Raw genomic sequence first — 22,789 nt, forward strand, 5'->3', positions numbered from 1 at the left:
TACTAGCAGGTTTACAGCACACGTCATCCTTTTACTGCTTTTGAAACTACAGGTACCGCCATGCACTAGAGTAGCGCAACCGTAGTGGCTGGAACAGGACATGTTGAAACAAGCTGCTTAGATTAGCTGTCGTAAGTTTGCTTTTCAATTGTATATTTTCTCTTTGACAGTCCGGTACATGACGAGCTGCAGTGACAATTGCAAGTAATTCGGAAATGTTATAGCAATGATATTGCTTCCCTTGTAATACGTAGCCTAGATAAGACAACTTCTGCTCAACTTGACAGCAGTTGTTTGCCAGCTGGTTGTCGGCTAATGTCAGCTAACAGCTAATTGTTAGAGTAATGTTTTTCTAAAGTTTAATGTGTTCTTGCGGGGAACGTTTATTTTTTAGGTAGGAGGGATTTTATGGTGTTTCAAGTTGGTAGTTACGGTCGTCTGTTCGCCTTGGCTTTCAGTGGATTGTTAGCAAAGTAGCATTAAGGTGAGCAATCTTGGTTAGCCTGTGTGCGCTTGCGTGGTGGCCTGGATGCTTGCTAGCAACTTATCATAGCTACGTGAAGAAAAATCTACCTACACCAGATTGCACTTTCAGTCTGTTTGTTAGGGTGACGGTGAAAATATTAATAACGACTAAGACAAGATGTCTTTGTAAATTTGTCTTGTACATACAAAGTCGTTTTGACAGACCAGACGTTTTGACATCCGGATTTGTCAGACTTCTTTAAGAAACGTGGTCCAATAATTTCACATTCAGCTAAGTCATCCATCGAGTTAACGATATAGCTAAGGTTATGCTGTTTGACCGTAAGTAATATGCAATTTGTAATTACCTGGACAGTTACATCTTTAAAAGTTTTTGTTAACAAAATTTTTGTGGTGCCTTTGTTGCCTCGTCTGCTTCTTCTGCTAGCATACACAGACAGCAACAGTGAAAAACAGATTTGGTATCAGTGATAAACAGATTTGGCATTGTTAACTTTATGTCAGCAACGCTAGTAGCAGTATGGGAACAAGTAGTATCGATATTATGGTAAAATATTTGTATTGCAAAAGTGCATTTAGAAATAATCTACCTCGTTGTATAATTTGGCGTCTGTCTTGTTCTGGATTACCAGTATCACAATTTAAGATCAAGACGAGCCCCTGAGGTTGGACGGACCATGGACCAGAGTAATACCTCCGAGGTAAATTGCCTATGAGGGATCAGTGTTAATGGGATGAAATGAGATGTATGTTTTTCTATCAGTGAAACACGAGATGGACTTCGGTTACTATACTTTCTTAGAGCTATTTTCATTGTGAAGTTCTAACAAATGTATGTTTTCCCAAATGAATGCATTGATTTCTGCCAATCTATACAAAATGTCTCCATGTTAAAATATCCTTTAAATGACCTCCTAGGCAGGGGTCTAGTGGTAAAATAAGAGGTGGGTTTTTAAAAAGGCATTCAGAACATGTTTGATGATGGTGGAGGTTATTGTTATAATAAAGGTTATTGTTATAATAATGTTTATAACAATACCAGTGGTATTAAATGGTTCCTAGAGTGTTGATGAGTGTACATATTGTGAATGTTGATAATGCTGTTTGAATTTTGAGTGTTAAAAGTTGCAATTGGTAAATAAACTCTTTTGAGAGGTGGATACATTCTAATAAGAGGTGGATCAACTCTATTTCTGAAATCTCAGAGGTGGATAAACTGTGTGTACTTGCGTTTAGTCTCCACTACATCCCTGCTCCTAGGTTAATATGAGGGCTGACATCTGAGTTTATTACAGTATGTTAGACAGGGAGGTTAGTCAGCACCTGAAATACCTGGAAGGCACCTGCTTTTTTTAGGACATCTTGCTCTCAAAATCTCCTGATGCTCTCATCTCTCATCTTTGTCCTCCTATAGGATGATTCCATGGGTCCTTCAGAGGATGAATCCAGCCAGTCGAGGTTTCCCCTAGAACTCTGTGAGTATTGTTTTTTTACTCTGGGGTCATTCCACGTCAGTTCAACCAGGGCCGACGCACTTAGGTCTCAAAAAAATCTGAAAAAATTACCAGGTATACCTATGTTACCCAGGAGACACACTGTAAAATTACTCTTATGTAAGATCAATACTTTCCAAGATACAGCCAGTTTTACAGGGATCAAAATCGATCGATTTTGTTCGGCCTCTTTTTTTTGTCAAAGTTCACAAGCCCACAGCACAAGAACTAAACCATGTAGGAGGCTCAAATTTTGCATGCTGGTACATAAATAGGAATAGTATGTAGCAAAATCATCACGTTTGGTCTGGATAATCCTGCATGGTCATAGCTTTCCTTCAAAGTTGATACAAAAATTTAATTGGAGTTTTTGGCTGGGCTCTGTTTAAGCCTTCAGAAGACATATTTGTACTCAACATAGGCTCTTGATTTATTTTCCTTACTGAGATAAGTAGAAACACTCTCACAAAAAGCAATGAACAGAAAACAAATCCCTTCAGGGTCTGAACAGCAGACCTCACAAGTCTAAAAAATCATTTTGGTTATCATTTTCAGAGAACACCTTGTGGGAATATACAAAGATTTTTTAAATATGTTTTTCTTTATTCTCCATGATCCCTTCTTTTTGAAAACACCAATTTGACTTGTCTTATGCAAATCTTTCTTTTTTATTTTCCACCCTGAACATGGGCAAAATGCCCCATTGACCCCCCATTGACATCATTGCCATAAGCTCAGAGGTTTGATGTTTGTGTGCAGACTGTGCTGTGTATTAGTGATTATCATGTTTATGGAATTTAGTGTAAGCTTCTTAATTTGCAGGTTGTGTAAAACGTTTGTTGATTAGGATATTCTCAAGAGTGGAACTGATATGTGAGACTTGTGCAGACCAATAAAATGTAGGAGGCCCTCATATCCTGACCTGAAACAGTATGACAAATCATCAATGTTTGTGTCTTAAAGTATTCAGCTTTGTTGTCTGAATAGTAAGGGACAATGGACGACTCGGCGTCCAGTTATGAGAAAAAATTATGCCCATTCGAGGTGGTAATGCGGCCCCGATGCACAGCGGAGAAGTTTCAATCAGACCACTGAATATTAGCACTGTGTCTAAATTAAAGGCTGGTTCTGATCTGACAATTACACCGCTGTGATTTGTGACTATATTTATCCCCTGTCGGTTGCTCTCCAAGTCATTTTGTCAAGATGTGACAAATGCTATGACATCTCTACTATAGCTGATGGCTCTGGGAGTGTGGAGGTTTGTTTTAGTGATTTCACTCTCCCTGTTTGTTAACCCGACCACAGAGTGCAACAAGGCCCAGGTCAGCAGAAACAGACCTCCATCTGGCTGCCTGCCTGCCTGCCTCTCCCTCTCTCTCTGACTCCATGGGAGGTGCTGGATTTTGAGCGTGGTATGGATGTTTATGAAAGCTTAGTGAAAAATGCGAGACCCCCCTACCCTGTCCACAACTCCTACACACACATGCATGTACATGAATGTACATGTAAATCAGGTTTCTAGGATCAGGCGTATACAAGGAATTTATCCCATCCGTGAATTAGTGAGCAAACAGTGAACACGCAGTGAGGTGAAGCACATACTAACCCGGAGCAGTGAGCTGCCTTGATACAGCGGCGCTCGGAGTGAGGTGCCTTGCTCAAGGGCACTTCAGCCGTTCCCACTGGCGGGGATCGAACCGGCAACCCTCCGGTTCCAAGCCCGAAGCCCTGACCAGTAGGCCATGACTGCCCCCACATGCAAGCACACATGGTTGGGGACATAGCCCACTTAGACTCTGATGTGATTGGCCAGTGAAATGGGTGGGTGAATCCAAGGCTTCCAAAGACAAGCATGTGTTGTTTTGGGGTTTTTACTTCATCATTGTTTCCTTTCTCTCTGAGGCTATTGTTTTTGTATGTAATGCAGGGGTCTCAAACCCAAATTGCCTATGGGCCACTTGCCAGATAGTCTTTTTTATAGTGCGACCAGTTATCTCAAAACAATCTTTAAAGCCCCTGATAAATATAGCTTGTTGTGCATTGTAATTTGACATTAGCCTATGTCTGCAATTTTATCTAGTGAATGAATATAAGGAACCCATGCTAGAGCACACTGTCCACCTAAATTTCTGCCATTGTACTCTACTATCTCTGAATTATTTTGGTCGGCTAGCATACAGCAGCATTAACTGATGCATTTGGCTCTGGTCTATGCAATATGCCATAAAAAAAACGCAAAATGATGTGTGGGTCAAATATCATTACAAATCTTAATCAACCAACGCACCGCACAAAACTGTCTTGCGGGCCGCATTTGTATATAATCTGTGTGTGTGTACTGTATACTGTATATACTCTTTTGATCCCGTGAGGGAAATTTGCTCTCTGCATTTATCCCAATCCGTAAATTAGGAAAACACACTCCGCACACAGTGAGGTGAAGCACACACTAATCCCGGTGCAGTGAGCTACAACAGCGGCGCTCGGGGAGCAGTGAGGTGCCTTGCTCAAGGGCACTTCAGCCGCTTCCTACTACTGGTCGGGGTTCGAACCTGCAACCCTCCGGTTACAAGTCCGAAGCGCTAACCAGTAGGCCACGGCTGCCCCCATTGTGTGGGATGAACCAATATGATTCAATAGCTGACAGTATAGCAGCAAAAGTAAATGCATCTCTCTCTCTCTCTCTCTCTCTCTCTCTCTCTCTCTCTCTCTCTCTCTCTCTCTCTCTCTCTCTCTCTCTCTCTCTCTCTCTCTCTCTCTCTTCCCCTACTCGGAGGCAGTAGAGGTGCTGTGGCAGGTTCGGGCCCAGCGGCGCCAGGCCAACCCAGTTCTTCCCGACACAGTGTCCCGTCTGACCACGCCTGAGGGCAGCATTGTCTACCTGGTGGGCACAGCCCACTTCAGCGACAGCAGCAAGAATGATGTTGCAACGGTAATAAAAGTTAATATTATGCACACAGACTCCATGGTAATGACCCCCTTCTCTCATTCTTACTCTTCCTTGTTTTTCAAGAATATTTACTTTTCATGTCCACACTCCTATTTGACCTCTCCTCCCTCCTCGCCCATTCACTCCCTTTCCTCCTGCTTCTGTCATTCTTACTTTACCTCATTCTCCAAACATTTGTAATCCTATTTGACCTCTCCTCCCTCCTCGCCATTGACGGCATCTCACCTCCTTCCGCCTGCTCCTGCCTCATCGTGCTCCTCTCACCCTCACCCCTCTGTGTGTGTGCTGCAGACGATCCGTGCGGTGCAGCCGGACGTGGTGGTGGTGGAGCTGTGTCAGTACCGCGTGTCCATGCTGAAGATGGACGAAAAGACACTGCTGAAGGAGGCCAAGGACATTAACCTGGAGAAGGTGCAGCAGGCCATTAAACAGGTGAGGTGCCCATCTGTATGCACAGGTATAAAACACATGAGACATACAGGTAAGGTAAGACAGCCAGCCTTGAATTCATGCCCTGCCCTGTGTGCTGTAAGTATGGGCAAGACTTAAAGTGTAATTCTGGAGTAATTTGAACCCAGGTTCTTTTTCACCATGACAACGAGTCGAACACCCCCTCAAGAGCTAGATTATGTTGATCAAAGGTTTGACCAGCTTTAGCGCTTACCCTGGATTGAATTTACTCTGGAATTACACGTTAAGATGGAGAAGACTGACTGTTCTGAGAAGAGTCTGAATTATTTATGACATTAAATAAGGGACAAAGGCCAGCCACAAACAAGTTAGCAGTCCAGGAAGGTCTGGGGATCAGAGGTCAGACCTTGAGCATATTAGCAGACAGGAGAAATGTACAACATGCAGCATACTGAAAGTGATAACTGGAGCGAGCTTACTAAACATCAACACGCTTCTGGCCCATGTTGAATATAAGGGATAATGTATTGTCTGCCGGAAACCCCGACGTGCAGTGGAGGGGTTTTGCTTTGACCTGAAGGGACTTATTTGACAGCGGTCATTATACACTTTGCAGCTGTAATTAATGTAATTTAACAGACCTCCAAACGTTGGGAAGGTGGAACTTTCTGTAACACTCTGAAGAGCCGTGTAATAAGAATGAATTAATCAGTGAAAGGATGGATGGATGAAGGTGAATGAATAATTGCGTGGCATCTCACGTGATTTACTTTTGTTTATGTTTCTTCTCTCCCTGTGTCTCTCTGTGTCTCCTCCTTGCACCTGTCTCTGGTCAGAATGGGGTGATGTCTGGCTTGATGCAGATCTTGCTGCTGAAAGTGTCTGCTCACATTACTGAGCAACTGGGGATGGCACCCGGAGGAGAGTTCAGAGAGGCTTTCAAAGAGGTACACTGCACACACACACACAGTCTGTCTCACTCACTCACACACTCACACTCTCACACACACACACACTCGTGTAAATATAGCACACACAGTAAATATAGAAACACACAATTTCCGATACCCACACAAACTCGTCCCCTACTGAGGCACCAAGCACATCCCTGAAGGCAAATTAAATCATGTTCTTTCTCAGCTGTCTGAAATGAGACAGAGCCCCCTGCTGAGAGGACTGCATGTTGTTACCTCTATTTTCTGGGATGGGTTGCAAAAATACAGCTGTTATCTTCCATGGGGTGGGGGGTCACTATTTACTCACTAGAACCAGTGTTCAGTGTGTCAGTATTTTGTCTTTAAAACTATTTCTAGTAACTTTGGGTGGACATCAACAAAGGTTTTTTATTGTTAGATTTGGACAAATAGGTCAAAATGTACCCCTAACATCTGGTGATAGTCTGATAGTGTATTTGAAATATATGCAGGGCTTAAAGTATTCCTGGCTGTGTCACGGCTGTGAGGAAAATTTTCCTCAGGAGAAAAAGTTGGGAAATCATTTTAGATGAGGGTCATCATTTTTTGTGGTTTGAGATACCGCTGTGAGTTCACCTACCAATAGCAGCTCCTGCTTTTAACCTAATCAAACACGTTTAGCCAATCAAAAGCAGAGTAGGGCAGAACTTGGCTGCATGTTCTTGTAGGAAAAGAAGACATCCAGCAGACAACTGAACACACCACTGTTGCGGTGAGCACGAGAGTAGACTACTGGAGGGCAGCGGAGCATACAGTGCTTCTGTCACTCTCCTGATGATCATTGATGGTGTTGTGAAATTACGGAGAGTTAGAAAATGAAACCAAAGAAATATCGATCAAGATATACATGATTGGCTACCAGTTAATGTGGTGTTATAGAAGGCGGAGGGGCACAACATAGGCTATCCAGTGCAGGGTGCTTGCATTAAGAAAAGTTCTCAAAGTAATGGCTGAAAGCTGTAAGCAATATACCTTAACCATACAGAGTAGCGCAATGAAACTTTGAAATTGCATTTGTAGTTAGAATTAACTGTTTTATATTTGTGAAGCAGTCATCAGATGTTTTCACTGGAAACATACTGTGGAAAGGGCTTTCATTGAAAGCATCGACTGCTTTATAATGCACAATAGTGTAATATTTTTTCAATAGTGATTTAACAGCTCTGGGCTTTTAGATTCCAGTCTACATTTCCTATGGGAGGGGGGCTTGTGGGCACTATGCACAACCCCCGCCACCCCACCCCAACACATCCCCAGCTGAAAAATGTTCAGGATAAGCTGTGTGTGTTTACATTAAATTCCACCCTCAAATCTGTTCCACAGGCAGGAAAAGTGCCCTTCTGCAAGTTCCACTTGGGGGACCGGCCCATTCCTGTCACTTTCAAGCGTGCTATCGCTGCCCTTAGTATGTGGCAGAAAGCCAGGCTGGCTTGGGGTCTCTGCTTTCTGTCTGACCCTATAAGGTACACACACACACCAGCATTTTCCGCTACAAAAAATTGGTGTCTGTCTACATGATCAAGTATTAGGCTATCTGTTTATATTGTCCTTAAAACAACAATATGACATAAAGCACATATTTACAACATGATTAGGCCATTTTTCAAATGGGCTCAAATAAATGTTATCAGACTCGCATGCATAATGAGAAAAAAATCTAGCATTGGGCTTGAATAGGCTACTGAACGCCTGATGTTTCGCAAGCCTATGTGGGACACATAAATCCCCTTTAGCTTTGGACCAAGACCTACATATTGCCTGATAAAAGGAATAAAACCTTAGCAAACAAATACATGCAACTGGGCCTATCTGGTTCATAATAGTTTAGTTAGGCTACGTTGTGCTGCTGCTGGCTTGAAATCAAACAGCCTAATTTATGTTTTGTCAGCCATTATAATGAAATGGAACAACGGAATAACCATAAGGCTGGCTAAGGTCATTTTACTTTTACACTGTTTCGCAGCAGTGAAATGAGCAGCTGCCTAATTAAAGTCAAAGTGTCTCCACAACTTGCAAAGCGTGCATTGTGACTGCTGTGCTGTTTGGATGCAGACAACCTTCTGCTCTAACTGCTCAAGGGGAGCCAAGATTCTCAACTTCGTTAACTCTTTAGTAAATCGACTAGGCTATGTCTACCTGATCTCTTGCAGTGTGAGTGAAACTTTTTTTCTTTCCCATAATGTCACACCTCAGCCAGAGGAATTTGCTTTGCAGTCGGACCTGAACGCCCGACTTTTCGCTTTCTTTTCTGCAGCAGTGGTCTTTGTGACTTCAGACTGTATCCCAGACTCAGACTCTTCAGACCCATCGTAGGCTAGTTGTCGTTAGACTTGCTTGGTTTCAGAAAAAAGTTTAAAGGCTTGTCCATCTGGCCATGTCTCCCTCACTTGTTAGACTATAGCCAAATATTAGAGCGAATTCAGCTTGTTTGTTCTTAACGTTAGTGAGTGCGCTTAAATACCAAGTAAGACTTTTTAATTTCCTGTGTAGGCAAGCCTATAACTTTCAAACAAAAATTTATATTCATTCAAAATAGAAGCGTAGTGTAGAAAGTTTGTGTAAGAAAAACACGAGGTGTTCATAGGAAAAAAGGGATGTTTCTTTGGTTAATGCAGCTTCAATCTTTATTCCAATAAAAAGCAATCACAGGAGTACATGTGACGTACTTCTGGGCACCGATCTTATAGCGTGAACCTTGATGAAACAACCAGGATGAGCAGGGGCGTAGCACAAGATCTTGGGCCCTATGCTATGCATAGGCAGTCCTGATGGGCCCCCATAATAAATATAATAAAATATATTCCAGACTTTTCAAGGACCCTCCCTCCCACTTGGGGCCCTAGTAATCAGTACTGGTTTTACCCCCAGTCCGATACCCCTGTTGATGAAACTTGTAGAGTGAGCCTAGAGCTTCCCAATCCTTGGCGTATATTCTGTTTCAAAGTCCATCCTATCCCCTAAAGGTTCTGTATGATAATTAGATAACACCTTGACTGAGATGGTTATCAGAGGCCTTCCCCCATACCGATTTTAGTGTTTCTCACACCTCAATTTCTTCCTGGCCCCAGGTTGTGTGAATGCCAGAGCAGGAACAATAAGAACACACCATTTGGTACAGCATTTGGATTGTGCATTTCATTGGGAAGGATGAAATCATACAGTTTGTTTTAGCACATATTTCCTAAAGTGTTCGGACGGAATTATTTTGGAGAGATTTAAACTTGTCAGACTATAACATTTTCCCGGTCAAAGTCCGGTAATTACGTGACAACAGAAACCCTGGCACGCACGTCCACATGCATATTGTATTATTATGAAGGGGAATTGGACCCACTTTAGTCATTGAAATCTTTAATTATATATGCACAGACAGTAAATACACATACTTGCAAATAGAAAGAGGCACTCAAATTATACAAATGTTTGTTAAATAATACAGTATGAGTTTACTGTTTATTTTATCCTCTTGTCTTTTAACTTCTCTCACTTGTCTAAGCTCACTATGTGTTCCTTTTACCAACTTAGCAATTGTTTTTATTGTATGTCTAAAAAAGGCAACTTAGTGTGTGTGTGTGTGTGTGTGTGTGTACCTTTGTAGTAAAGAGGATGTTGAAAAGTGCAAGCAGAAAGACTTGCTGGAACAGACCATGTCCGAGATGATTGGCGAGTTCCCGGCTCTGCACCGCACCATTGTAGCTGAGCGGGACATCTACCTCACACACACGCTCCGCCAGGCAGCTCGCTGTGTGGAGGCGCCCCCTAACAATCAGAGTGAGTACAACGGGCGAGCCCAGACAGCCAAATATATAAGGGGCTAGAAATTACATAAGATTTACTATGTATTAAAATGTGTGATGGAGAATGTGTGCAGACTAGTTATGAGGTCTGAAGTGGGTGTATATTCTCAGTTTCTCTGATGCATGTGCTGTTTTAAAGTGTGTGTATGTGTGTGTTTGCAGAAGTGCCTGCAGTGGTGGTTGGTGTAGTTGGCATTGGCCATGTGCCCGGCATTGAGAAAAACTGGGACAAAGAGCTCAACATACAAGAAATCATGAGGTAGGTGTGTATGTATGTGTGTGAGCATTGTTAGTGTATTGGACGTTAAGAGAACGATGTTACTCTAAATATGTGGTGTATTGACATACCAGAGGAGTATAATGAAGAGCCATTTGGCTTGGTTTTGCTAGGCATAGACCTCTCTTTAGGAAGTTTACACCACTTCCTGAGTTAACATGTGTGGGTTAGTAAGCAAATACTCGGTGCACCCCACTGATTTCAGACAGTGTCATTCTCATCAGTCCTCTTTGTGTCTTTCTCAGTGTCGCCCCTCCATCTCGCTTTGGTTGGGTATTCCGCACCGTGCTGAAGGGAGCGGTGATCGGCATGCTGGGATACGCCTGCTACCGGGCGGGAGGGGGCGTTGGCCGAGCCCTTCTCTCCTTGCCCGCTGTCCAATCGCTGCTTGAGAACATCCGGCCTCCAGCGGCCTGACCCCACCACCCCTCAAGCTGAAACTTCCTCCCACCCAACCAGGACAGGACGTTACCACGCACACCGTTAGCCTTACAGATTGGGACTGCGCTGGGGGCACAACCGCCCTGGACACCGGTGGGCCCAGGGCCCCCCCAGCCTCTTCCAGTCTTCTGTCTGTACACAGATGCAGGCGTGTACTGCCAAAGAACTTGGACAGTACTATTCTATTTTTTTCTTTAGTTCTTTGCTGTCGCTTTCGCCCAAAACAAGTGAAGTATCTATTGATGCTTTTTTTTTTATTATTTGAAAATACATCAAGATGCATCTGATGGGTAGCACAAAGACCTTACAGTATACCTTACTTTCAAACTGGAAAGCATTAGTTTAGCTGGACTGATATGTCACTCTTTTTATGTCAGCCATGTCGTGGGTTCAGCAGTTTCCCTATCATCCACTGCTCCTTGACCACTGCTGTTCATCCTATAACCTGTAGAATTTTGCCAAAATGATAGTATTTACCAAATTGGTAGTTATGTCCACCCCATTGCTAATATGAAAATTGATTGCTTCCCTCATATGGTTATGTGCAGGCCATGTTTCATGAAGATGACCAAAGTCCTTTTGTTTGTCCTTTGTTTTTTTCCTGATGTGAATACATTTTTATGATTTTTATTTTCATTGCAAGTGGGAAGGCTATGGGTTGAAAGGTGAATGCTTTTCTTCATCTGATGAGAATTCTACTGTCTAATGGTGGGAAACCATTTTCTGTACAGTGTTCCCCCAGAAGAATTTGGAAAGTTGTTTCTAAAGGAAGAACAACATGGTTAGGGACTTGCAACACTTTCTGTAGATCGTAGAGTTAACAGATAAGTGCCTCCTGTTAATTGTATGCATCCCTTTTGAAAGCATATAACTGAGTTGTAGTACTGTTGGATGACAAGGTGGGGTTCTGGCTGAACTGCACACGGTCTCATTTTTTATATTTTTTGTGGGCCCATTGTTTGTCATGGTTGTGACATGCCTCAGACACCTGTGAGGCATCAAGCTGCTTGGTCCTTATGGCCTGGCGCAGGTTTCAGTATCATTTTAGATGCGGTTATGCACAGAGATAGAAATATCTTACAGCTGTTGTTTCAGAAGGACCCAAGCGAGTTGTGCATGCTACAATCTGCTCATGGCTACTCCATGTGCTTTGCAGTCAGGACTGAATAACTACATGCAGAAAAAAACAGTTCATAAATAGTTGTTTCTGGACCATTTGTGGTAAAATGTCACTATTCATGCTTCATTGCTCAAGGCTGTTTATTACTGTGGTTGATGAACAGGGCAGTGGTGACCAGAAGTAGTCGACTTTGTAATGGAGCCATGCAGTAGCAGGACCAGGTCTCCTACAAGTGAGGGGTTCAGTCAGGGAAATATGGATCAGTAAAGAGACAGACAAACAGATGGACAAATTATGTATACACACACTGTCCATCCCCAGTTCCACCCCCATGGAAATACTTGCTTATACTTGCAGTATTTCCCACCTGCAGGGGTGGATGATATCTTAAGCAACTTCACCCCCCCCCCCCCTCCCCCCAAAAGCAAGCTAGGCATTCGGTTGATGAAAGACAGCTTTGAGTTTGGTGCTTTGAACTTGTGTGTGAAAGAAATTAATGCCAATTCAAAATACATCCAGCCAGTGGTCACACTTGTATGGCTATATTCATGTATAGGTTATGAAAAAAAGCCTTTGTGCCAGTACAGTAGAGTTTAGTCACTAGATTAGGAGATTGGAGCCACAATGCCATAAAATACATTTTATTTCAGTCAGTTTATTTGGAATTTTGGACAAATGAGATTATTTAAAATGCATGACGTGTCTTGACCGATGAAATTAGTACGATGCTTTGTGTTGCAATATGACCTGTTGTGGGTTATTGTGGTCGGACGGGAAATGGTCCAAGACAACATTGGAACAAATCCTGTACGGATTTAACACCTATCTAGGGAGGATGGCTACTCTTCTCACTCAGCGATCCTGTAATGGCCACAGACTTGGATTTGGGGCTATGGTGACTGGGAAAAAGCCTTATTCAACATACATTGCTGCCTTTTTAAACCTATAGATTGCCTCTGTATTCGTCATGGCTTGTTTATCTCTTATGCTGTTGTGTGTGTGTGTGTGTGTGTGTGTGTGTGTGTGTGTGTGTCTGTGTGCAACACTGGGGTGAATCAGTGGGACGTGATTCCTGTGAATTACTTGATCTCACACTTGGGATGGAGTGAAATGTCCTTTTTCTTCTAATGAATGAACGCTTTTTGAAGGGATTGTGTTTTTAAAGCATTTAAGAGTTAAGAGTTGTTACTTGCCGATTGAAACACTCTTTGTTAGGAACTGTATTGTGAGAGCTCACTGACTGCCAGCAACTATCCTGACTTGTCAGAGATCTTAATTTAACCCTTTTTGGGGTGAAAAAGCACTTTTCATTCCACAATGTTTGCTGAACTCCCTCAATGGACAAAGAACTATGCATATTGAGCCATGGTTTCTAAGAATGCATGACAGATCTGCATTGAACTATCCCGTCAAGAAAAGTGACCTGCTGTTGATTTTTGCATGTCAGTTATGGAGCAGAAGGACTGAACTCCATACAAGTCTTGACATTTTGGAGGACAAACCCATTTTTATATGCCAAGGGCTCATTATTGATGAAGCTGTTGGTTGCGCTCACATTGATTTCTTTTCCAATGTTATGTAATACATTTGGAAAACCCTTATAGCTTAACATCTTGAATGGATGAGGGGTGGTGGTAGTCTATTTATTCATGTAGAACCAACTCCATAAAAATAATCTGTTTCTGTCCCTTTGGATTTGTTATCCCAAACATGCCAAATTTGAATTGTATCTTAATAAAATCTGTATTGAACCTCTACAGGTTTTATATTAAAACATATTATGTTTGACTTAGTGTGTTTTACAGTTTACATACGGTTCAAGCACATACAGGCATTGAGGAAAACAAAAAAAGTGGATAAAGAAGCCCTAAAGGCAGATCAGGTAGCTGCTACATCTACATCATATTAGAATGAAAAGTAATCATTAAAGATACTACTAACAAATGTGGCAGGAGAAATGGGTTCAGGAGGAGAAAGGAAGACACTTAAACAACATCAAAAAGGAAGTAGTTAAAGAAAAAAACTTCTCAAGGTTGAGAATAGGACATGCAAGCTTAAATAGCGGCTTACACATAACAGGGAAACATAAGACTGGGACATGTAAGACATGTGGCTTACTTCTGACATGTAGAGAGTAGGCTACTCTGAAAAAAGTGAGGGTAGCAAAGAATGAAATGAATTTAAGTAACTTACTAAGTCTGTCTGGATCGCAACCCATAATTGACATGAATTATGATATTTCTGAAATCGGGAAATATCAGTCCAGAAGATGGCGGTAAAGCACTTCGTTTGCAAACTACCAGTAAAATTCACAGAAGAAGAAGATTTCCGAAACGCCACAGTCTCCGAAGGGCTCGGCCTGAATTTCATGAAAGACGTGGCTCTTTTCTCAATGCAGCTGATATCGTCAGGGTCCTATTAGAATTAGCACGACCTCATAAATCCACCAAAGTGAATCTGACGACCGGTTTACAAGCCTTGTGAATGCAGACGCTAGCTGGATGCTAGCTAGTCCTTCAGCGACAGCTTCAGCTGAGAGTGGTATCGATAACTAGTGCTAGCTAACTTAGCTCTCTGTCGTAGGCTAGCCTGGATAGTTAGCTTAGCATATTTGGCTAGATTTCTGCAGGCGAGGCAGCCTTACGAGAAGTACGTAGTTAAAAAAATATCTGAACCGTTATATTAGTTTCATGTGATCTGCTGAATGACAGGATAAGCCCGGTGAAACCGACGTGACAATACAACGCCCGTGAAGTCCATGGAGTGCCCTCATTTGAACTCCAATGTGTGCGTTGTAGTGGACCCTTCAAAGTTCCCAAATGGTTCACCCTCGTCGTGGTGTTGTGGCGGTAAGTGAGTCATCACCAGACAGCTAGACATGTGCACTCTTCTCTCATTTCAGCATCACTGATGGCTACAATGTCCTCGTATAATGTTAGACTATATACTGCAAGGTTAAGCCACGTTGGTCTAGTCTAAGTCCAGCTCCGAGGTAGCTAACATAACATCTGATTCTAAATACCGGACGTGTAAAGTAAAAGTTGTAGAACAGATATTTTCTATCTACTTGCTGGCGAGGTCGTCAGCTAGAAGTGTCAGATGCAGAACTGGTTTGGATTCATTCATGGTGATCTGAGTTGACAGGACATACAATGCTAACTTTATCGTTTATCTGTAACGGAATATGTACATCACAAGGGTAGAGTTCAGTTCACCAACTCACGGGGTAACGGCTTGCTTGTCCACATTGTTAGGGGGATTGGAAATTCTGCAGAGGGGTTGGAAATTAACTTTTTAAAATGTGAATATCTACCAGCCAATGACAGACAAATGACCAAATTCACCAGCCACTCAGTAGTAAATCATAATGTTTTGCCATTCTTAATTTCACTGCACGTTCTCTATCTTGGAAGCCGAAAACTAGCACCAGCCACCAGCCAAATGTTGGTAAAATAGTGACTGATAGATTTCAGACACAACCAGAACTTGCTGGTCAGGAAAACATAATAATATGAAGCTGTAAAGAATGAGAGTGCCATTTATTATTCAGCAAAACTCCTGGACCTGACATTATGAATTTATGATACAGTGGACTTGGTTATAAAGATTTTTCTTTTCTTTTTATCTTATGTAAATGACTTGTCATGCTGCAATCCTAGCTTGTCAGGTAGGTTCCCAGAGGCATGAACAGACCCCCACTATTGACTTTTTCCACAATTGCTCTGTCATGCACAGGGCAGCATTCATGGGGATCGACTGTTCCTTAGCAACAGCTCATTCAGATGCTTGTTGTGTGCTGTGGGAGAAGGTGATCAAGGCAATTAACCCAGAGCTTGTTCTCTCTCTCTCTCTCTCTCTCTCTCTCTCTCTCTCTCTCTCTCTGTCTGTCTGTCTGTCTGTCTCTCGCCATCTCACTTTTTCTCTCCCTCCTACTCACTTACTCACATTTATGCAGTGAAAAGCGACGCATGGAGATGTGAGATTCATGTCCTCTCAGTCAGGCTCAGAAATACTGAGCTAAAACGATACACCACAGAAGCTGTGGCTTTTATGCAGCCTTTTATTTGTCATAGGTTAATCATACAATAAATACTGGAAGTATTGATGTGTGTGTGTGTGTGTGTGTGTGTGTGTGTGTGTGTGTGTGTGTGTGTGTGTGTTCTTTCATCCTTCTCTGCTTTAGATTGCCGGTCAAATAAGAGCCCATGGGTGTGTCTGACCTGTTTAAATGTTCACTGTGGAAGGTGAGTGCTTATTGACAGATGTTGCTCAAACATTGGCCCAATACATGCTACAACATACACTGCTAATAATTTACCATCAGTCAAGAGCAATTATATCAGGTCAGCAGGGGATTTGTGAATTCTACCCTTTTAATTATTGACAGGTGGCGGCAGCTATTCAGAACCATTATGATTCAATTGTTTTTTTTCCATCTGGGTGCTGTTGGTGTAGAGTAGAGTGCATTCTCATAAACATTCTGTTATTGGACTACAGGTTCTATCATCATGAAAAAATAACAAATGCTGTTGGTCCTGATTCCTCAGTGATGCAACCAATCAGTCCAGACACCTGGTCATCAATCATGTGTTCTAGTCAGCACATATGCATGTCTATGCCAAAGGAAGAGGGCACATCTGAATGAAGATGTTGATGTTTTTTTTTTTTTTCTGTTGAGACTCCAAAGAACAAACTATAGGTTGATTGAATGTGTAAAACAGGTAATTTGACACACTTGAGCCTGTCGTGACGTTAGAGGATTGTTGGTAATTATTCTGTTACTCACTCAGGTATGTGAATGGCCATGCTAAGAAGCACTATGAGGAGACTCAGGGTCCTGCTGCCAGCCAAAAGAAGTGTGACAAGCTGGACAGGGAGAAGACTCAGCACTGTGTGTGTATGGACTGCTGCAGCTACAGCACTTTCTGGTGTGTGATACTTTGTTTGTGTGTGTGTGTGTGTGTGTGTGTGTATGGACTGCTGGTGTGTGAACCAGTTTCAATGGTACTTTGTGTGTGTGTGATGTGTCCGCTACTGTATGTATGACTGCACTTTCTGGTGTGTGGTGTGTGTTTTCTGTGTCCACACATTCTTATGTGTCAAGATTTGTGAATGTTCCTTTCATGTCTTTTGCCGACATATTTTCCACTCACAAGTCTGCTGAACTGAGCTTTTGACCTTAGTAACCATTCTTTTATTTGGCAAATAGAAAATTTTGGGAAATACTGTTGAAAACAATTTAGACTGTTTTCATTACTATCTCCAACTGGTGTCAGATAGCAATTGTATTTCAGCAGTCATAGGGCCCCCACATAGTTTCTCTCTAGCCTTGTTACACACTTGTGAAGGCCTTAATCTAGGCTTTGCTTGGGCATGTGGTCACGTTCAGTTTTGTGCGTGTGTGTGTCTGCAGTTATCGCTGTGATGAGTTTGTGGTGAACGACACCAAGCTGGGACATCTGCAGAAGGTGAGAGAGCATCTTCAGAGTCTGGAGAAGTGAGTATGAGACACACACACACACACACACACACACTCACCCCAAAAGTTTGCATTTAATTTGCAACTTAAAAGGTGTGGTGTTTTCCCTTTTAATGGGTGGATTTTTCTATTCTCATATGTAAAGTGACACACAGTAGTGCACAGTGGCATCTGAGCTGCAGCACTTTAACGAATATGCTGTAGTTTCTGGTTTTGGTGAAGCAGCTGTCCTCACCAAATATGGAGATGGTAAATGCTGTGTGTGTGTCTATATATGTATGACTGTATCTGTGTTAACCTCCATCCCATTGTGTTTGTGACATCAAAGCTGTTGTCGTGCTAAATTGCGTGTGTGTGCGTGTGTTTGTGGTAAGTGTTCTCAGATTGGACTTCTTATAGTGCATTTCTTATAGGCAATATTTTTGAATTTATGAAACCAAAGAATGATTTGGGAGTGAAATGATTGGAAATATGACTTCTTGGAGAGAGAGAGAGAGAGAGAGAGAGACTATCTTCAGTGAAATGCGATATTGCCTGGGTGGCTTTAGACTAGAGGACAATCCGCTGATGACATCTCTTCAGAGAAACACAAAAGCACACTGACGTCCCTTGTGTGTGTTGCAGCGTGACCCTGAGTGACAGGAAAAGGAAACTTCTAGAAAACTCCCCTCTCGACAGCAAGCTGTTCAAAGATGAGGTGAGTGGCAGGTGGCGTATGATAAAGACAATATTTTGTGTCAAGAAGGAGACTTCACAGCCACTAGCCCATATATTCTACACTGGTGCACTCCTTTTCTGTCTCTGGTATGTTTTTTTATTTAAATAAATGTGTTTAACTAAATAATTATAAACTTAGTTATATAAACACATTCTATCACAGGCGAACACACAGACTGAGTACAAATGCACAAATGATCTCACAAACACACTCATACAGAGGGAGATTAAGCGGGCTAGCAAGAGAGAGAAAGAGTACAAATACACTCTATACACATACAGAGATCTACACACACACACACACACACAGAGTACAAATACACTCTATACACATACAGAGATCTACACACACACACACACACACACACACACACACACACAGAGTACAAATACACTCTATACACATACAGAGATCTACACACACACACAGAGTACAAATACACTCTATACACATACAGAGATCCAGAGGTGGAAAAAGTACGAAAATATTGTACTCAAGTAAAAGTACCAATACTTGAAAATATATGAAATATTACTTAAGTACAAGTTAAAATACCGATCTGAAAATGTACTCAAGTAAAAGTAAAAAGTAGTTCATTTAAAATGTACTTTTAAGTAAAAGTTACTTAGTTACTTTTTTTTTTTTTTTTTTGGTACCAGAACAACCAGTTTTACCAGAGACTTTATAATGAGGAGATACAGCACTCAAAAATCCTCCATAGTAATGCATGGGGTTAGTTTGTAACGAGTTGTCTACACATATCACAACCCTTCCGCGTCAACATGTGAATACATTGAGCCAATCATGTGGTGTGCTGTGAAGACATCGTGCCAATCATCTGTTGTGATCTCGCCGCTGGAGCAAGATTGGTGTCGTGAAGCCTTACGCACACACATTTCTGCCGAAATAGATGCCCGATTAGTGCCCAAAAAGCGTTGCAATATAGCCGCCGAGTGGAGGTACTTGCCTAAAAGGTAAAACCGATTGTTTCAGTTTTGTTCATACCGACAGTACTCGGTGACGTTGAGAAATGTCAAAAATGTGAAAAAAATGAGTTCTCCTTTAAGTTTGAGCAGTAGTTGATTTTCAAAGTTACTTACACTCATCCTTGGTAAATTGGCAGTGAACAGTAATCCAGCACAACTGAAAAGCCCCTCACAGGCAGCTGAGGCAGGCAGGCTAATGTTGAGTTGCAGAATTTTTTTTATATTTGGAAACGAGCAGAAGGTTCAGCAGATTTAAGGGCGTCGAACTGGGGGGGGGGAAGTATAGGGCCCCAATGGAGGAGAGGGCCCTTGAAAAGTGGAATACGGGGGCACAACATTTTCACCAGGCATTAGTAATAACTCAGGTAATCCACTCATAAAAAATCCAAACAACTCCATAAGTAGAGTCATGTGTAATGAAGTGGAATAACACAGGGGAAAAGTATTGAACATGCTAAGAAAAAGCACTAAGGCAAGGAAAGGGAAAGAACGAGCTGGAATCTGTAAGTAGTTAGAGAGTACAGTAGTTATCCTTTCTATGTGCAAATTAATATAACCTTGGTTAGTAGCCTACATATTGATGGGCTATAAAAAAGGTTTTTCATTACCAAGGTGTCACACAAGAAACATTTCATGATGGATAAAAGCAAAAAGCTCTCCCAAGACCTTTGCAACCTTATTGTTGCAAAACATATCAATGAAACTGGTTACAGATGCATTTCAAAACTTCAGAATCTTCCAGTAAGCAGCATGGGAGCCATTTTCTGCAAGTGGAAGGAACATCACTGCATTATCAACCGGCCATGCTCAGGATCTCCTCGCAATATTTCTGACCAGGGAGTCAGAAGGATAGTCAATTCCAAGAGCCAAGGACCACTCGGAGAAAGCTTCAGAAAGACTTGAAGGCAGCCAATTCAATTAAATTCAATTAGACAGTTCTGGAAGTAACTAAAGATCAGGATTCACAAGAGGGACCCCTGGAATCTGTTTAGAACAATAGGCCAAAATCACACCTGATACTGCAACTAATAAGTTTTGTTATACAGGAAATGTCTTGAAGCTGTCATTACAAACAAAGGCTTTTCCACAAAGTATTGAAGAAATTTCAGTAGGCACGTTCAATACTTTTTTCCTGTGTCATTCCACTTTATTACACATAACTCTTATGTTTGGATTTTTTATATGTGTGTTAATATAATGTGTGGTGAAAATTTCGAATAGACTCACTGGAAGTTTAGGCTAATTACTGAAAAAACATTTAAGCGTTCAATACTTATTTCCACCATATTTATTTTACCTGAATATTTTAACTTCCAAATTAAATGTCAAAATGAATGTCAGACGAAATGTAAAGTTTGACTGACTGGATTTTGTATACAACATAGTGAACTGTCTGTCACTCTCACTCTCCCTTGCTAAAGAGCTAAATGGTTAAGTCCGCCTGCACGATAGTCTATCTTTTGTTTATTTAGTTGAGCATCGCTAGTAGTGGACCGCTAATTGTTGTGCTGCTGGTGCAATGTCTTTCTCCCAGAAAGCCAAGTCAGGTTACCAAAAACAAAGGCCAAAACAGGAAAAAAGAGAGACATTAAAATGAGGGGAAACAACTGCTAATAAACTTCTTTCCAAAGAAAGGTGATCACAAACGTCAAAACACAAAATCCCATGGTATTTGCTTGAATATCTCCGCAATCATTAGAGCTTAAAGAACTGAGACAACCCATTGAAATAGCGGAAAATACATACACATGTAATCTGATGCATCTTGTGATCCAGCTCCATCTCCATCACTTTCAGAAAGACTGCATGGCTGATCATTATCACTAGGCTAGTGGTTTAGATTTTTTTTCTCTCCCTTTCTGTTTTCGTTAGTCTTAACTTTTTTTTTTACTCAAGTAACGGATGGGATTTTTTTGATGTAGCTGGCACAATACTTCACTCAAAATGTAATCAAGTAAAATTAAAAATACCGATTTTATAAACTACTTAAAAAATACAAAATACACAGAAAAACTACTCAATACAATAACGTGAGTAAATGTAATTCGTTACTTTCCACCTCTGCAGATATCTACACACAGACACACACACACACACACACACACACAGAGTACAAATACACTCTATACACATACAGAGATCTACACACACACACACACACACACACACACAAATACACTCTATACACATACAGAGATCTACACACACACACACACACACACACACACACACACACACACACACACACATACAGAGTACAAATACACTCTATACACATACAGAGATCTACACACACACACACACACACACAGAGTACAAATACACTCTATACACATACAGAGATCTACACACACACACACACACACACACACACACACACACACACACAGAGTACAAATGCACTCTATACACATACAGAGATCTACACACACACACACACACACACACACACACAGAGTACAAATGCACTCTATACACATACAGAGATACACACACACACACACACACACAGAGTACAAATACACTCTATACACATACAGAGATCTACACACACACACATTGAGTACAAATACACTCTACACACATACAGTGATCGTCACACACATACACATCACACACATTCTGTTCAAATTCTCACACACACACACACACACACACACTGAGCTGCCCACGTCAGTATTGCGTGCTGTAGATCAGTGGGTGCCTCTGTGGGCTCAGATTGCTCTTATCTGCACGTGCAGATGCAGCTCTTTGGAATCTCCTCAGTTGTGTACACAGTACATATACATACATACATACATACACACACACACACACACACACACACACACTCACACACACACACACAGAGTGAAATCATGATCCCTACATTCCTGTGTCCCTCCCAACACACACACACACACACACACACACACACACACACACACACACACACGTAGACACACTAGCCCCGTCATGGCCAAGTGAAATAGCTAGAGAGAGTGCATTAGTATGATGTAATTGTGGTGACGACAGGCTAAGGCCGGCTGCAGACTGCCAGCGTGTCTGTTGTGTGTCTGTTGTGTGTCTGTTGTGTGTCTGTTGTGTGTCTGTTGTGTGTCTGTTGTGTGTCTGTTGTGTGTCAGTTGCGTGGCGGTTGTGTGGTGTTTTCTATCTCTATTCACACCAGAAACGTGTTTGACGTGGCACTGCTGCTGCCTGCCTTGTCTGTACACATGTATGTTTCCCTTTGATAAAATGCATGCTCTTCAACTTTATTTTGTTTATTTTTTTGTTTGTACATTTGTTTGCCCATATAATTACCCATTCAATATATTTTTTTTTATAAATTTCAATTCTACATCATTTTAAACATAAATATACTGATTTGATTAGAGCAAAAACAACGTCTGCAGTATTGACGGCAAAATAATCTACAGAATATTTAGTTCTGTATTGACAGGTGCAATAGTTGAAAATCGATCGATTTATAATTTATTATTATTTTTTAAAATTACATTTATATGCATTTATGTCAAAACCTAGAGACTTTCAAACATCAAAATGTAATTTATGAAATATATTTGCCTCAACATGACAAACATCTTTTTGTAGTCTATTTTGCCTGGAACCATTTCCAACACGCTTGCATGGCACATGAAATCTTGGCGTCGG

The 22,789-nt window shown here is 41.6% G+C and overlaps 2 protein-coding genes across 2 annotated transcripts in view; both read left to right on the forward strand.

Moving 5' to 3' along the window:
• Positions 1–49: 49 nt before the first annotated feature.
• Positions 50–13,740, forward strand: trabd (TraB domain containing). The gene is made up of 10 exons (XM_048256518.1): positions 50–131; positions 1,119–1,187; positions 1,901–1,961; positions 4,748–4,914; positions 5,224–5,364; positions 6,180–6,290; positions 7,641–7,780; positions 9,916–10,088; positions 10,277–10,373; positions 10,637–13,740. Exons 2-10 carry the CDS (start codon positions 1,164–1,166, stop codon positions 10,806–10,808), a joined length of 1,086 nt encoding a protein of 361 aa, XP_048112475.1. The 5' UTR covers positions 50–131; positions 1,119–1,163; the 3' UTR covers positions 10,809–13,740.
• Positions 13,741–14,213: 473 nt separating this feature from the next.
• The window catches only part of usp3 (ubiquitin specific peptidase 3), a 23,190-nt gene continuing 14,614 nt past the window's right edge, over positions 14,214–22,789 (forward strand). The window contains exons 1-5 of the mRNA XM_048256517.1: positions 14,214–14,801; positions 16,136–16,196; positions 16,743–16,880; positions 17,366–17,449; positions 18,056–18,128. Of these exons, the coding sequence (XP_048112474.1) occupies positions 14,711–14,801; positions 16,136–16,196; positions 16,743–16,880; positions 17,366–17,449; positions 18,056–18,128 (447 nt within the window). The 5' untranslated portion in view covers positions 14,214–14,710. The remainder of the gene's footprint in view (positions 14,802–16,135; positions 16,197–16,742; positions 16,881–17,365; positions 17,450–18,055; positions 18,129–22,789) is intronic.

The sequence above is a fragment of the Alosa alosa genome, chromosome 11, assembly GCF_017589495.1.
Source record: "Alosa alosa isolate M-15738 ecotype Scorff River chromosome 11, AALO_Geno_1.1, whole genome shotgun sequence".
Lineage (NCBI taxonomy): Eukaryota > Metazoa > Chordata > Actinopteri > Clupeiformes > Clupeidae > Alosa > Alosa alosa.